The sequence below is a fragment of the Vombatus ursinus genome, unplaced genomic scaffold, assembly GCF_900497805.2.
Source record: "Vombatus ursinus unplaced genomic scaffold, bare-nosed wombat genome assembly UNPS02009573.1, whole genome shotgun sequence".
NCBI lineage: Eukaryota > Metazoa > Chordata > Mammalia > Diprotodontia > Vombatidae > Vombatus > Vombatus ursinus.
This window is the reverse complement of record NW_020949351.1, coordinates 28274298-28291858: the sequence shown is the minus strand read 5'-3', so window position 1 is coordinate 28291858 and position 17561 is coordinate 28274298. Positions and strand designations below refer to the sequence as shown.

The 17561-nt window shown below is 36.0% G+C and overlaps 1 protein-coding gene across 1 annotated transcript in view; it reads left to right on the top strand.

Moving 5' to 3' along the window:
- The window catches only part of CARMIL1 (capping protein regulator and myosin 1 linker 1), a 366062-nt gene that overhangs the window by 268397 nt on the left and 80104 nt on the right, over positions 1–17561 (top strand). Inside the window, 5 exon segments of the mRNA XM_027852377.1 lie at positions 4693–4865; positions 5948–6016; positions 11598–11667; positions 11669–11692; positions 16077–16175. Of these exon segments, the coding sequence (XP_027708178.1) occupies positions 4693–4865; positions 5948–6016; positions 11598–11667; positions 11669–11692; positions 16077–16175 (435 nt within the window).

Sequence of the window (17561 nt, the reverse complement as noted above, 5' to 3'; positions counted from 1 at the left end):
CAGTACGTGCATCTTATTACTACAAAAATACAACCAGCAAGAAAATCTAGATTCATTTGATGAAGTTGTTGTTTTTAAGTAGTTTTAAATATACATGAGCACTTAATTTACATTTTACATGGGAATGTTGTTTTTAAGCGAGGATTTCTTTGTTAGTCCATGAAACATTTTATTTCCCCAGTATCATAATGTTAGTTTTAGTTGAAAATTTGATTGAATTGAATTGGTGTCCTTAGCCCATATTTTTCTCTACCTACGGTTGTCATACTCCCAAGTATAGAACCAAAGGGATAGAATTAAGAAGCAAAAGGTGAAAAACAAAGATATAAAAACAGTACTTTTGTCGTGAGGAACTTAGTTTTTCAAAATTATATTGTTCCCAGTGGACCTGAGTGTGCCTTACTTAGAAACACTTATAGAGTGATTTAAATCCTGAATTTTTAAATGGTGTCTGCTAATTTGGAATAGCAGAATTTTGTGGTAAGCTTCTATTGTTTTTTAAAGATGACCCTTATAAATATGTATGTAATTCGGACATTTTTGTTTGAATTAATGGCCTTGTCTAGTATTTTAAGTGTTAACTAATGTGTATTTGATTCTGAATACAGAATGAGAATTATCACTAGACTGACTGTAGTATTGGTAGTTTTCTAGTATTCAAAGAAAATTATAATGTTTCCCCTTTTTGGTGGGGAGAGGGGCTTCATTGAAATGAGATTATTGGGATAATAAGAGATGTGATTGTTGCCTTCTATCAAAAAAATAGTAGTGCATTTGTTTTCATTTAAATATTAAATTATTTCCTTCAGATCAAAATATTTTAGAGTTAATATTTTTTCTCCTTTATTTGAGTGCAGCTTTTGAATGAAATTTTGAAGCAGTCAGCCCCACTAAACTCATAATTGTTTTAAGCATATATATGTGATAGCTGATATATCTTATATGGAATTGATTGTTTCAAGGATGAGAATCCTATTGAAATTTTTCTATTTCAAAATTTTTCTTAATTATGTAAAACTATTATTACTCTTTGTATCCACATAAAAGATTGATATAGAAAATTATTATAAAATTCAGAGAATTCACTGTTACCTGACACCCATCCTATAAAATATACTGCTACTTAGTGAGAGGCGAGCTCCCAAATGTATACATACATATCTACCTACTTCGTGCAGGGTTTCTCAGAAACAAGTCTTTGGCAGATGGATGGTGATCTTTAGGACTTTTGCCAACATGTTCTATTTTCACAATTGGCTTCTTTCATAAGAAAAGTGTGCTTCCTCTCTCAAACAATCTCCATATGTTTAGGAGTTAGATTTTGTCTTGGGTTGACCCCAGGCTCCCCCTGATTTGGAGGAATCTGCAGCACTTAAGCTAAAATAAACTCTTAGGCTATCTTATCTCTCAAGTAGGATGTGGAGATGTGCAAACTCCTAGGAAGGTTCCAAATTGACTCTCAGAATGGAACCTGGTTCTAGATTTCTTTTAGTAGTTAGGTATCAGAGTACTTTTGGCATCTAGGTGGCACGTGGATCGAGCACTGGGCCGAGAGTCAGGAAGGTATATCTTTGTGAGTTCAAATCTGGCCTCGGACACTTCCTAATAGGGTAACCCTCAGCAAGTCACTTAACCTCATTTCCCTCAGTTTCCTCATCTGTAAAATAAGCTGGAGAAGAAAGTAGCAAACCACTCCAGTTATCATTGCCACAAAACCACAAATGGGGTCATGAAGAATCAGAGATGACTGAAAATGACTGAAGAAAACAAAAGAAAGAAAAAATTACAATACTTAGTACTTAGGTATGAGAGTGCCTAACTGCTTCATTGTAACCCTAGCACTAACTAGTGTAGTGGACAGAATGCTTGGCCTAGAGTCAGGGAGACCTGAGTTCAAATTCAGCCTCAAACATGTATTAAGCTGTGTGACTCTAGGCAAGTCACTTAATCTCTGTCTGCCTCAATATCCTCTTCTGCAAAATTGGGATAGTAATAGCATCTACCTCCCAGCATCAAATCCAACAATATTTGTAAAGAGCTTTGTAAACCTAAATGTGCTATGTATAGATGCTAGCTATTATTATTCATTCGAAGCCTGGACATCTAAAGTCTGTCTGGACGATGGTTATGTTACATGCTAAACAACGAGTTCTATTTTGGGGCCAAGCTGTCAATTATAGCAGTAATGTGACTACGGTATTTTAAGGTTTGTGAAGTGTTGTACGTACATTCTCAGTTGATCTTCAAAACATTTGCTGTGTGGTAGGTTTTGCTAAGTATTTCCATTTTACAGTTATAGTCCCAGTTTCAAACACCTTAAATAACTTGTACAGGCTCATACAGCTAGTGAGTATTTCTACTAAGCCAAGATTTGAACCTCAGTCTTCCTAATTTCAAGACCAAAATTGTGTCCATTTTGCTTTGCTACCTATCTTGATTTATTGACGAGTACTTAAAAGTGAAGAAAGTTGGGCTCCTCTTTCTGGTCTGTGGAAAGACTTCAGGGATGAGATTCATGTGAAATGGGTCATTAGTTTTTATTGTAAAGTGTCTCCATATTGAGACTTTTTTCCAAGAGCAACAAACTCTTTTGGTTCTTAAGCACTTGTTAACTATATAGCCAGTGACTTCAAAGAATATTTGTTGACTGTTTCTTAACTGGACAATAATTGAATTTATTTCAAGACTAATTTTCTGTACATTTCCAAAGTAATTTTCCAATTCAACCCAAATTACTGTTTTCATCCATTTTTCTGTTTTTATTGCAGGAATTATGTATACCTACAAGTGTGCTTCATAATTAATAATAGATAAAAAGATTCAGAGATTTAGGATTTATTCAGGTCTATTTTGGTTTGTTTTGTTTGCTCTCTGTAGGTTTCATCTCATATAAGAACAAAGACAGAGACTAAGAAAGAAGCATAGCTTTGGTGGCCATTAGAAAATTTTGCCACAAGTTTTTTTTTTTTAAAAATACGATTGTCCATTGTTGGTACTCCAGAGATTCTTTCCTTACATCTACTGGGGACTGGCACCTTATTGTCTTAACATTCTCTAATCCCACTGGCCTATAGACCAGCAGCTGGGGAGTGGTACAATGTTGGACTTGAGATCAGGAAGACCCCACATCACATCTTACCTCAGAAACTTATTAGCTCTATGCCGTTGGGCAATATTCCTCAGCCTCAGTTTCCTCATTTGTTACATAGGGATAATAATAGCAACTCTTACAGGGCTGTTGTGAGATTTAAATTAGATAGTATTTGTAACGTGCTCTTCACAAACTTTAAAGCTTTATATAACTGCTAGCTATTATTATGACTATTTGTTATTGTTAAGTTAGAAGAGATAAAGCTGCCTTGTTATATTTTGATCCCGACTATATTGGGGAGGGGTGTATTCTTTTCTATCCTATATAACTTTTGCCTGTGTTTCATTTTATATCTCCCCATGTAGACTCTACTAACTATGCTGGAGATACCTTTTTTCTTTAAGTATTTTGAGGGAAATAATAGAACACTAAACTTGCCTATCTTGTCTGTCTGATTCCCAATATAAGACTGATCCCCATTTGTTTCCCATCAGATTTATCTTTTTCTTTAGTGTTTCGTTATAAACAACATGGAATACTATTATAACTAAGTAAGTTTGATTTGTAACTATTTACATTTTAATTACTTAAGTTCAATGAATAAAGTCTAACGATTTTTTTAGTCATTCTGTCTCATTCCTTATTAGGATTTTGTTTGTTCTTTTATTCACATTTGCTTTTTTACTCTTATGTTGTTTTGGTTATATTGAACTACATTACGTTAACATATTGTAATTTCTTTATCCCTTCCTTTATTATTGGACATTTAGGTTATTTCCATTTTTATGTGATTGCATTTTATTTTTATTAGGAAATCTTTGAAGAGGGAGCTCTTTTTATGTTGCTTTTGCTAACATTTTCGGGGTATCTTTCCAACAATGGAATTGTTGGGACAAAGGCCATATTTATTTCTATAACTTTTACTGTTTACTGCCAGAAAAAAATTGTACAAGTTTGCAATTCCATTGGCAATGAATGACTGGACTTGTTCTTTTATGGCCCTGTTAGCACTAAGATTCATAGTTCTTAATTATTTTTTCCAAGTTGACAGGTAATGAGGTGGTATCTCAAAGTTGTCTTCATTTGCATCTCTCTTTAATTTTTAGTAAAGGTGAATGTTTTTAGTTGTATTAACAGTTTATGCTTTCTCTTTCCTGTCAAACATTTTAAATGATGTCTTTTATTCAATTTATTTTACCCAAGTTTTTTTTTATAATGCATGTTCATCCAAAATATTTTGGTTTGGGGCAGGCAGGTGGCACAGTGGGCCTCGTCCCTGGATTCAGGAGAACCTGAGTTCAAATCTGGCCTCAGACACATAACACTTACTAGCTGTGTGACCCCTGGCAAGTCACTTAACCCCATTGCCTAGCCAAACAAACAAAACAAAGCAAAAACTAGGAATTAAACAACAAGGCTTACCAAGAGTGATTCCAAATCCAGAATTGAAATTCATTTATTGCTACCATTTTCTTAACAGGACTGAAGAAGATTCATTTCAAAATTTAATCAGTTCTCTCATACATTAATTTGATATGGCTTACTGAAGGTGATTACAAACCTGATGGCGTTGCTGTGGCTTGTCTTTGTTCAATCTATAGCCTTTGCAGTCCTTATCCCTTGCAGACTCCAAACTCAAAACCGAAGTAACCATCATCATCAATGCTCTGGGCAGTAATACCTCTCTAACCAAAGTGGACATCAGTGGGAATGGAATGGGGGACATGGGAGCAAAGATGTTGGCAAAAGCCCTACAGATCAACACTAAGCTCAGGTATGAAAGAAAAACCAAGTTGTGCCCTCAGCTGTTTAATTCTCTAGAGGGAATGGTAGGACGACTCAACTCAGCATCTTGTCTCTATGCTTACCCACTGGGAGACTGGTTGCTCTGTTCAGATGATGGTCGAGTTCCATTGGCCATTTGACAAAATCCTACTTGCTGTTAGAGGGGAGCTTAATGCCAATACTCTCTGTTCAGGCTCCATGTTGCAACAAAATGGAAGTACTCCTCAGACAAAATGGAAGTACTTCTCAGTCGTTGAACAAAGGGAAGTTTACTTCTCCCTAACACAACAAAGAAATGAATGAGGATACAGGTCTCATGATCCCTCTCATCTCCATATGAAAACATAGCTGGTCAGCAGGGCAGGGTACCAAGTCAGGATACGTGGCTAAGTGGTTTTCAAAAATCCAAAAACTTGGAAGAGCCTTGACACTGAGTTTTTAAAAATAAATATTAGTAAATTAGTTATTTTGACCAACAGAAAAAAATAGTTTCCATGCCTTGGGATTATTCATCCAAATATAATGAGTCATTTGGGCAACATGTACAGTATACAAAATAAAGTTATATGTTAGTTCCCTTGAACAAATGGAGTCTCAACTCCTAAACTTTTATGTTGTCTCTTAGGTTTATTTAGTTTGTTTGTTTGTTTTTGTTTTCACTTGTTTTCTGGATACCTTTCACATTAGTCACAAGGCACAAGATTGAAGATCTATATTTTGGGGATATTAGAAATTTAAGTATCTAGAGTTTTCTTGTCTGCAGAAATCAAAATAATACTTTTTTTTCACTGTTACTGTTTTTATTAATGAGCATGTTCGTGCTTTTATGTCACATTATCTCTCGTTTTCTTTTCTGCTTCTATATATCTTCACCTGGTGGATATAATACTGAAGTAATATAGAAGAAAAGCCAACATTCTTTCTCACCTTTTCCTGTTCGGATGTATCAGTCTTATGTCTCATGATGTCGCTGTCCAAGGACTTTATTCTAGAGGGCATTTGGGTTTAATGGAAAACTCTTCTCTCCCTCAAGTGCTTATGACCGTTTTCATGATTTGGTTTTTCAAACAGGACTGTCATCTGGGACAAGAACAATATCACTGCACAAGGTTTCCAGGATATAGCTGTTGCTATGGAGAAGTAAGTTTTTAATAGGGTTCCTTTCTAGAAAAATGAAAAGTTTCAACGGGGGGTAAAAGAATAACCAAGCAAAGTGCCCTTACTTTTCCTTGATAGCAGTCAGTGTTTTCCTTTATGATAAAGAGAGAGAATTTGGCTTGGGAATCAGAAGATCTGGGTGTGAGTCTCATCTCAGGAACTTAATAGCTGTATGACCTTGAATAAGTCACTAAACATCAATTTCCCCAGTCCAAACTGCCTTCCCTACCTACCTTGTAATACTTATATAGTCACCAAATTAAAGCATGTATATGAAAGCACTAGGAAAACTAGAAAAAATTTTGTAAAGATAAGACATCTAGTGGCACTGTGGTAGGTTAGAGCACTGAGACTGGGATCAGGAAGATTTGGATTCAAATCCAACCTCTGAAACTTACTAGCTGTTAGACCCTATGAAAGTCATTTAACCTCTCTGTCTGCCTTAGTTTCCTCAACTGCAAAATGAGGATTATAATAGCACCTACCTCCCAAGGTTGTTGGAAGAAACAAAAAAGATAATATTTGTGAAATGCTTAGCACAGTACCAGCGTAATTGAAAATGTAAGGTATTATTTGGAATGGAAAAGGCATTGGAGAATAATTTAGTTTCATAGTTCTTTCATCTTCCCAATAAGATGCATGTAACATATCCCAGTAATACTATTAGACACTATTATTAGAGCCCTCATTTGGGGTACTCTCTTTTTCTTTTTTGGGATGAAATTTTAAAAGTGTAAGTATATTACAGTATATTCTTGCTCCAGGTTGGGAGTTAACCTCTAAAATCCAATCTCATTCTATGATTCCGACTCATCATCATACTAGATGCTAAGGTCATACACATAATGTGGCATTTCAAGTCACAATTATAGTGTAAAATGTTATTCTTGACCTGTTTCTTTTTGGGAAAACTATTCTGCTGATTTTGGAAACCTTAATGTGGAATTTATATTGAAATGGATGGAGAACAAATCAAAATGAAATCTAGATATTATGGACTTGGACCTGGGACTAATTTACTTACTCTTTTCAGAGAGGAATATTGTACTTTACTTTGCAGGCATGAATCTACCAGAAACAATTTTTTAATTTGTTTAACTTTATTCTTAATTGAAGGAATTCTTCTCTAGAGAGAGAAATGTCCGAACTGTTATAGTTCCCTAGGCCATTGGACATTTTTACACCGAGACAACCTGAGATAACATGTAGGAATCTTGAACAAGAAAAATGTTATAATATATTGAAATACAGTTTTGGTTTAACATTCTAGAACAAAGGTCTCAATTCAATTAATTCTTTTTCCACTCTCTCAAATGTTATCCTTGAGTAATCAATGTGATTTTTTCTTTCTGATTAGTAGAGAGGGAGCTAGGTGCTACGATGGATAGAGTGGATCTGCTACTGGGATTGTAGTCAAGAAGACCCGAGTTCAAATCCAGCATCAGATATTTGCTAGTTTTGTGACCCTGGATAAGTCACTTAACCTCCATATGTCTCAAGTTTCCTCAACTGTGAAATAGTACCTACCTGTAAATAGTACCTGTTGTGAGGATCAAATGAGATAATTTTCATAAAGTACTTAGCACAGTCCCTGGCATGTAGTAGGTTCTTAAAAAATGCTTCTCCCATTTTGAAGAGTAAGTTGCAGCATATTTCCAGTGCTGGCCTATCCACAAAAAGGTGGGATAAAGTAGTGTTAAGGGATATCATCAAATGGTTAGAGCACTGGTCCTGGAGTCAAGAGGACCTGAGTTCAGATATAGCCTCAGACACTGAGCTCTGTGACCTTAGACAAGTCACTTAACCCCAGTTGCTTCCATACCCCCCCCCAAAAAAAAGAATGCAAGAAAACAGGGAGCTAAGTGCTATGTTGATATCCATGATATATATGTATTTTTAAAGTCTTAGAGTCCAGCCTCCAGCACATAGGATAAATCCTTTATAAAGTATTTATGAGAGAACATGGGCAAGAACTGAACACAATGAAGAAGAGTTAGGGTAGGGACAAGTGGCTGTCTCTGTCAGTGGAGGGGGTCCCCACCTCAGTGAGATCAAGGATTCATTGAAGCACTTAAGAACACATAGCATTGTAGTTTCAGCAATGCTGAACTTCATGCCCAGTCAACAATCAAACATTTTAGTTCATCTTCTACATTCCTCTGGGTGCAGTATCGTCCTCAGTCATTATACCCCATGAGAGCCTTCAGTGGCTACAGAATCACAACACAATTAAGCAAACATTTGTTAAGCACCTACTATATGCTTACTAATAGGCTTGCAAAGACAAGAATGAGATTGTCTCTGCCCTCAAGGAGCTTATATTAAAATGGGAGAGACAGTGTGTGTATATGTGAATATATATCTCACATATATGCTTGTATATGTGTGTATATGGGCCAGCTAGGTGGTGCAATGGATAGAGTGCAGGGCCTGTCGTCAGAAAGGCTCATCTTCCTGAGTTCAAATCTGGCCTGAGACACTTACTAGCTGTGTGGCTCTGGGCAAGTCACTTAACCCTGCTTACCTCAGTTTCCTCATCTGTAAAATGAGCTGGAAAAGGAAATGGCACTCCAGTATCTTTGCTAAGAAAACCTCAAAATGCAGTCACAAAGAGGTGGACATCATTGGAAATCAACTGAACTGAACCAAATGTATTCACATGTATATGTATATATGTTGTGTGTATACATACACGTACAGTTACACATGTAGAAGAGTAATTATAGGAATTCCTGATTTCCTTTAAGACTCAGCTCTACCTTCTTCTATATGAAACCTTTACTAACCCTTAGCTGCTAGTATATTACTTCTGAAAACTACCTTGTACTCATTTTTATAGATTATGCATATACATATGTAATGTATAGATGTATGTATATTTATAGATGTGTTTTCACTTGTATATATGTACATAAATATACATATGCACACAAATACACACACATGTAGAGATGTGCATTTATAGGTATATATTTCTGTGTGTAAGTGTACTCATGTATGTATATCTATACAAATATACATACATGCATATATACCTATACTTACACTGTAAGTATACATATGTATATGCATAATCTATAAAAAATGGGTACAGCATAGTTTTGAGAAATAATATACTAACAGCTGATGATCAGGAAAGGTTTCATATGGAAAAAGGTGAAGCTAGAACTGAGTCTTGAGGAAAACCAAGGATTCCTGTAACTACCCTTATTACAAATTGTAAAATCCCAATACTTTGCATTTTGAAATTACTGTTTTATAGATCCTTGAAATGTAGCTATTATCTTGATTTCATTGTAGAGGATAAGCACTTTGTGGTCATACAGAGCCTAATGTTTATGCACTAAACCCTTGAGTCAGTTTAATGTTACAGGGCACTCTAGCATCACGGTATAAAAATACATTTTAACCTTTTATTGGTGTGCGTACACCCTCCTTTCATAAGAGATTAAAAACTCCTCCATGTCTTAGTAGACAGTATTCATGGATTGCCGTGGTTGAAAAACAAAAACAAAGCAAAACAAAACAAAACAGTTAATGGCCAACCTTCTGGTGATGGACCTATCCAAATGTAGCCAAGCTAGTCCTTGGGTGACAGACACAATCTATTGCCAGGCCTGTTTCAAAAATATTTCCAGCTTTGTATAATCTGTCAGCGTTTAGATGCTAACATTTCCTGATGTCATTTGTTTTAAACCCACTATGCTGGTATGTAAAAAATTGGGTGTGGGAGAAGAAAGTCACAAAGATTGTAAAATAGACACATTGTTTCCTAGTTATGGTTGGTTGATTAAGCTAAACAAAGGCATTTTGCTGAAACAAAACAAAATTGAAAACTTCGTAAATCAAATTGATTAGCTTTTTCTTTCTCTACCTATTTTTTTAATTAAACCATACCAACATTAAGACTATAGCAGCATTTTTTTCTACAATGCTCCTTATCTTAATACCTGTTATATCATATAATGACATAATAGTATTAAATTATCTAATATGGTTTCCCAATTAATATCTATGTTTAGGAATTAGTAGTTAGTGTATTTTTCTAATAGAACTTGTTCATGTGTGATAAAGAGGATCCACTGGGATCCATTTTCTCTCTGAAGTCTTTTGTAGAATGTACTTAGCTGGTAAAAGGTACTAATGAATAGGGAATTTTTACAGTAGCAAATAAATATATAAAATACGATATTGTTCCTTGGGTGAGAGTTGTGGAAAGATATCCTGTCTAGTAAGAGACCACATGGCAGATAGTTTTGGGAGAAGAAAGTACAAGAACCACATTTCTTGCCCCAAAGCTTGTTGACCCAAGCAATCAAGATAGTTGCATATGAGTACACTAGATTGCGTCTCCAGTATCCTTTTTACTGAAGAGATGTCTTTCATAGCAAGTCAGCTAAAACTAGTGTTTGAATTAGTCAAAATGCCTTCCTACATCTTTTGAGAGGAGTGTGACATCATCTACTTTTTAATGGTTTGCCTAAGTGGACAGACTGCCTATTGATAAACTATCCTACTTCTTCATGTCTCTGAACAAAAAGTTAATGAATTTTGCCTCCTTCTTTGAAGTTCTACCTAAAAAATCTTTACATTTTTCTCTCCTCTAACCATATTAAAATATAGCCTCCACAACTAACCTACTCCACCTGTATCATGTGAACAATCAAAAACAAAATAAATGCATTTTTGCCAGCCTAGAAGTCATCAGCATTATAACTCTTGGATTGGGGGTAATTGTCTACTACTGAACCCAGTGGCAAGCATGAAACCATGCTGAAAGGAGTCATGGAAACAGAATGTGATGAACTATACTGGATGCAAGTTCACAGTGATCTTTAAAAGATAGTTTGTCTTGGACTTTTTGTTTAAGCAATTTCGTTTTTTTGCTGACTAGAGTGATAGAATTTTTAGAGCTAGGAAGAGGAACCTTAGAATTATCTAATTCTATCCACTTTTTTTTTTTCCAAATGAGGTCTTGTGAGGTTAAGTGACTTGTCCAATCCAGTGTCACATCAATTATCAATGGCAGAGCTGTTTTAGGTCTTCTGACTCTTAATCTAGAATTCTTTCTGCTATGCCACTGCCTTTCTGGTCACTTTCTTTCTCACCTAGTTATTTCATGTTTACTAGTTTGAAACTTGATTTTTGACTAGTCATCACAATGGTAAATCCCAACAAATTCAGAACTACATTTAGGACTAGTGACTGAAAGTCAAATAGGAATATCATTTAGGCTTCCCTTGACTCTCCCAAAATTTGCAACTACATTCCCAATCTGAAAATTCTTTTTATATGGTATATGGAGCACAAACTTTGGAAAGAATATATTGATTGTTGTAAAGACATGTAAACAACTTGCAGTTATTAGTAAGATGCAAAAATGGTATTACATGGTATCTGTTAGAAAATATTTATTCTTGATCCAAGTGCCTGAAGTAAATTTTGACCCAGCAGTGCTTTTGCTTATTATCTTTTCTAATGAATATCATTATTTAAAAGCAATTGATTCATTATTATACTAGAAAATTATTTTGTGATAATATATTTGCCCTTTCACTTTTAGGAATTATACTTTGAGATTTATGCCCATTCCCATGTATGATGCTTCCCAAGCTCTTAAGACAAACCCTGAAAAAAACAGAGGAGGCACTGCAGAAGGTATTGTATAAATGGTTCATTCTTAGAAAAAGAATTAATGAAAGCAATTATAATAATACCTCACATTTATATCATACTTTAGAGTTTACGAAATACTTCTCTTGGTGTGGTTTTTGGAGGTGATCAATGTAGGTAGCATCATTACTATTTCACAGAGGAGAAATGAAGCATAGAAAAGGTAAGTGACTTTCTCAGCATCATATGTTTGGGAATGAGAACTCAAGACACAGTGGCAATGTATTCACGTCAGGAGAATGTTATATCTATATTTCTTCTTGGTCACTACAATCACCAAGACATTGCCAAAGAAAGATTACCATGATCATCAGGAATTAAACCCTAGAGTATCATTGAATTTCAATGAAGTAATGGTAACCAAAGATAACAATAATTAGTTAGAGATAAAATCTTCAGTCCTTTAGGGTCTCCAGCTTCCTAGAAAGAGTGTGTGAATGTGAAGTTGAATGCACAGTTAGCTGTAGATGAATCATTTCATTCATGTTTGTCCATTAGGAGCTAAAATTTATTTTAGAAAACACATTATAGAAAACAAGCACTAATTATTTATTTTATTTATTAGTAAGTATTCCATAGCCTGTAGCCTTCAGAATTTCTTGAATGATTTTCTTGAATAATCATTTTTTAACAATTATTAAATACCTACTCTGCTTAGTACTGTACTTGATGATAGTAGAAGCAAAATTATGTAGACTTTGGCTCCTGCCTTCTTGGATCTTGGAGCCTAGTAGGGGGAATATAACCCCAGGAAAAATAACCATATCTAATTATTCCATGATAAGTACAAAAGAAAGTTACACATCCATCTACAAGCAATTATTACCCAAGGTCAGAGAAGGAAACGATCATTTTATCCTGGGAGAATTGGGGAATTATATACTCATAGAATTTGCCTTTAGTTTGGTGTTATATCCTCAGCCATTTTGAGAAATATGAATATTTCTTTCACAAAAATTATTTAATTGTTTAATAGGAGCAATAAGTATGTGATCTTGTTTCCCATATTTACTAATTTTAAAACACCAACAACAGAAATTTATGTGTTTTAAATTGGGTCAGTGAGCAGCTAGCTTGTGAATTCTTGCTATGCCTGGTGTATTACTTAAGAACTCCCTCAAACCCTACATTTTTGCCCCTTTATACTCTTTATTTTAAAAATATGAAGCAGTTGGTGTATGGTCCAGCACTAACTACAGACAAGGATCCCAGAGCACCCCCTGTACTCAAGGATGCATGCGGGGTATGATCTTGTGCATTTTCCTTTAATAAGGAACCTCAAGCAAAGCTCCCTGTTCTCACAAGCTAGAGCATTTGGATGTACTGTCACTGATGTTATATAAGGTAATCTAAGGGCCTCACGTGGAAGTTTGCCATGACAGTCTCCAGTGTTGTGACATTTCTGGGTGATTAATCAATTTATTAAAAATGCTAACATATTACCAATAAAATGGGCCAGTGACATTCTCAAATGCCACAGACAAATGCTGGTGTTGGGCTTACAGTTTTTATATACCCTTGGAAGAGTGGGTGTTCCTGAGGATGGCCATCAATTCTGATTGGTTAATAAAGAATAAGAAAATGAATATTATAAAGAGAGGTGGACTTATTCTAATGAGGGACTGGGAGATGTAACTTTGATCGTGTCATTTACTTCCAAATCACCCCCCAACCTCCTGGAAATCTAGATGAAGGATCTATATCTCCTACCCAAGCCTGTGCAGAAGACAATGGGCTGGAGTTTCACCTTAGCTTAAATTTCTTCTAAGGTTGGGGGGAGGGTAGCAGTACCTAGATTGGGTAGAATGTTAATCCTTTCTGCTGTCATGAGTCCTGTCCTTCAGAGGCTGAGCCTTGAAATGAGGACTTTAGATAAAAGGGGAGAACTCTGGATCTTAATTATTTTTAGTAATTATTAATAATCATTTCTCTCAGTACTAACCCTTTTGATGATGGTGCGTTTGTGTGCACAATGTCAGAGCCATCTGAAAAGAGTTATCCTTCTTTCTCTCCAGCTACAGCCTTCTTGATATAGCTACCCAAGAGGAACGTTATATTTTCCCATTCTAAATAATCCCTGCCCTGCATAGTATACAAAACAGCACTCCATTTGTGGAGGGACCATAAATTTGTCAGGATACTCTGAGGAGACACCCTGTTTTCCAGAGCTAAGACCCAGCAAGCAAGTTATGTCCTGACCTTGGCATAACAACAGTCTTTTGTGCTAACCCTCTGGATGATCAACCACAGAAAATCTCAGAAGTGTTTCTGGTGTTCTCAGACCTCGGACAATCACCTACCTATGTTCAGGTCACGTAGCCCTGCTATGAATCAAACTTGTCTCCTTGTTGCTCTTACTCCTCATTGTCAAGGGGACAATTCACAGTGTAGTCCCTAGCCACACTGTATTGAGATTTGCCCACGCTGGAGCCATTCCCCGACAGTTTACAGTGTAGCTGCTAGCATACGTATTTTGATTTGCCCGGACTACAGCAGGTCCCTTGCTATGGGGGCCCCTGGCACATGTGTCTAGTTTTCCTGCTTGCTTGGAAGCCATTTCCCTCACTATGGAAAATAAACAGAAGTTGGTCTTACACAGTTTTTCTTGCCTGCTATGTCTGTTCAGCTCCAGCCTCTGCAGTCTAAGAGATTCAGTCCAGCTGACAAACTCAACCTGCCTTTGGGAAGGTTATTAGATCTTAGCAGTAAGAGCAATAAACCCAGCCTTCTGAATGAATGAGTGGACCCTAGTTATTCTTAGAAGCAAAATGAGGCAAGAACAGCTAAGCTTAGGAAAGGACCTGAGCCTATTTTCTACTTTGCTTGTGCTAAAATATTTTAGTATGAGCATCTTTTTGGAGCAAACATTTTCCATCACTAGTAATATGACCTTGGGAAGATAGGACTTATCATTGGAGCATTAAGAGAACCATAATGTAATATAATGCTATGGCATTAATGTGTCACTTTAATGGTTTTTAATTTCCTTCTTTTGTAGACCTTCGAATTTTATGATTTCTTCATGTCTGTTTAGTGACAAGCTACTTTTTGTCCTCCTTTCAGGTTTCCAGGGGCTGTGCTAATTATCATCTTCATTTTAATTGCAACTAATTGATATTAAGTAGTCGTTTTAGCATATGGAAAACTAAAATGAAAATCACAAAATCACTTAAAGCTTCCCAATTATTACAGGTTCTAAATTAGGAAATAGCAGTAAATTAAAAGACAAAAATGGTTAAATGATTTAAAAACCAGATGGTGTAACTTGCCTGTCTCAGGTAAAACTTCCCAAAACATTCATCAGTATCAATCAGTTTCAATTATCTACTGGAAAAATTTTGTTTGATTAGGCTACTGGAGGCACATGATTAGTATTCGAATGATTTAATTTAATCTACTTGATGTGGTTTATTAAAGGTCTCTTCTCATTTATGTCATAGGAGGTTGTCTATGTAGAAAAATGCAAATATCTACACAACTCAAATCCTTTATCTCTCACAAAAATGCATTTCCTCATTAGCTATTATTTCAGCTGAAAAATATATTACTGTTATGAGGAAAAACTAGATTTATTATTGAGGTTTGCCCAGTTTTTATGAATATATCTTAATATCCATGAATCAAGAGGCACTGTGATCTACTGGTTAGAGTGCTAGACTTGAAGTCAGTAAGCCCCAGGCCCAAATCCCATCTCTGTCTCGTAGTAGCATATGTGACCAGAGGTAGGTCCCTTTCAGCCTCATCTGTGAGATGCTGTAATCATAATAACGTTAGTAACTACTTCATAGGATTATTATGAGTTTCAAATGTGATGGGTGTAAGTGCTCTAGAAGCTTAAAAGCTCTGTACAAATGTCGCTGTTAAAATTATGATTATATTATTCTTCTAATTACATAACTGTTTCAGTTTTGCAGTGTCCCCTTAGAAAAACTCTTGTCAGATACTGATGGTGCTACCTTTGAGTTATACAGTGCCACAGAGTCCTCATCTTTTTAATTAGTTTTTTTCTAAAGCCTGTTTTAGTTACACGTATGAAACTGTGCATATGTGTTTGTCAGCACATTGAGAGAAGAGATGAGAATCATTAAATGGGATATATAAACCGTGCAAGCAATTAAAACATTGGCTTCTATTTGTCAAATATTGAATCTAATAAAAAAAAAAGAGACTTCATGTCTTCTCAGATTAAATTTTTTATTTAAATAGTCATAAATCATTGTAATGGGTTTTTTTTTCTCCTTTTTGTTGTTCTTGTTGAGTCAATGTATGGGCAGAGTGTATCTCAAGTTCAGTAGAGACCTTTCAGAGACTTGGTTTTGGGCCACATGGAGGAAGATATTTCTGACAGCTACTTTTGTTTCACTTTCAGATAGAAAATTATTTGCTTCGGAATCACGAGACGAGAAAATATCTGCAGGAACAGGCTTACCGACTACAACAGGGCATCGTCACCAGCACCACACAACAGGTATGGGAACCCTCATCTTGACTAAGAATCGCTTGCATTGTCACTTACTCTTCAGCATTATTTAATCTTTTCATGCCAAAGAGAAGGGTTTACTTGGCTGCCTTCTACTACAAAATAACAGGGGGGAGATTTCCTCCCCCCCCCTTGTAATTCTCTGCCCTCCCTCCCTGCCCTCTTGGAAAGTTCTGCAAAGAATAAGTAGATTATGAAAGTAAAGTTGAGGTAGAGTGAGGGAATAACACTATTGCCCTACATCTTTTTTTTTTTTTGGACATTTATGACAAAAAAGACACCATCCTTGTATTTGAAGTAAACTTACATATTAGGTGTGCCATTTGAGGGCTCCCGATGCACCCACTTTGATAAATACAAGGAAATAGGAATTTATTTTACATATAAAAAACAAACACATCCTTTATGTAGTCATATATCTTAATGATTTATGCATTTAAAGAGTTTTAGAAATCTATGCTAATTTTGTCCCCTATTCCAGGGGTAGGAAACCTGGGGCTTCAAGGCCACATGTGGCCCTCTAGGCCCTTAAATGTGGCTCTCTGACTGAATCCCCTTAATAAAAGGATTTGTTCTGTAAAACTTGGACTCCGTCAAAAGGCTCCACTCAAGGACGCAAAAGGCCACCTTTTGCCCAAGGCCTCGGGTTTCCTGCCCCTGCAGCCTCTTCTCTTCTCTGACCCTGCCACTTCTCTGGTGAGGGTGGTGGCAGCATCATGCCTAGTCTATTACAATAATCCACAGGTTGTTCTTCCTGCCTCAAATTTGGGCTCACTCCGGTTCAACCCTCCATAATCCATCGAAGTGATCTTCCTTGAATTTTTTTTAAAAATTTATTTTTATGTGTCCCCAAAACATTTTTTAAAAAGTTTTTGAGTTCCAAATTCTATCCCTCCCTTTCTCCCCTCACCCTTCCCTGAGACACTAAGCAATCAGATATAGGTTGTACGTGTGCAATCATGTAAAACATTTCCATATTAATCATTTTATACAAGAGGACTCCAATAAAAACTGAAATGGGGTCATGAAGAGTCTGAAACAACTGAAAAACAACAGCAAACTTCCTGACTGCATTCTTAGTGCTCTGTCCACTGAGCCACCTAATGGCCTTCATGTTTAGCTCCATGTATGTTGGGCACTTAATAAATGCTCGTTGACCTGACTTAACTATCCATATTATAAGAATTAGAAATGCAGCTGAGAATCAGAGGCTTATAAATCTATGCCTGGAAGAGACCTCAGAGGCCATCTTACCCAACCATCTCAGATGAAGAAACTCAGTGCCATAGACGTTAAATGACATCCAGAATCACATAAAGTAGATTTTTGAACTGGAGTCCTCTGACTCCAGATCCAGTGCTCTTTCTACTTGAC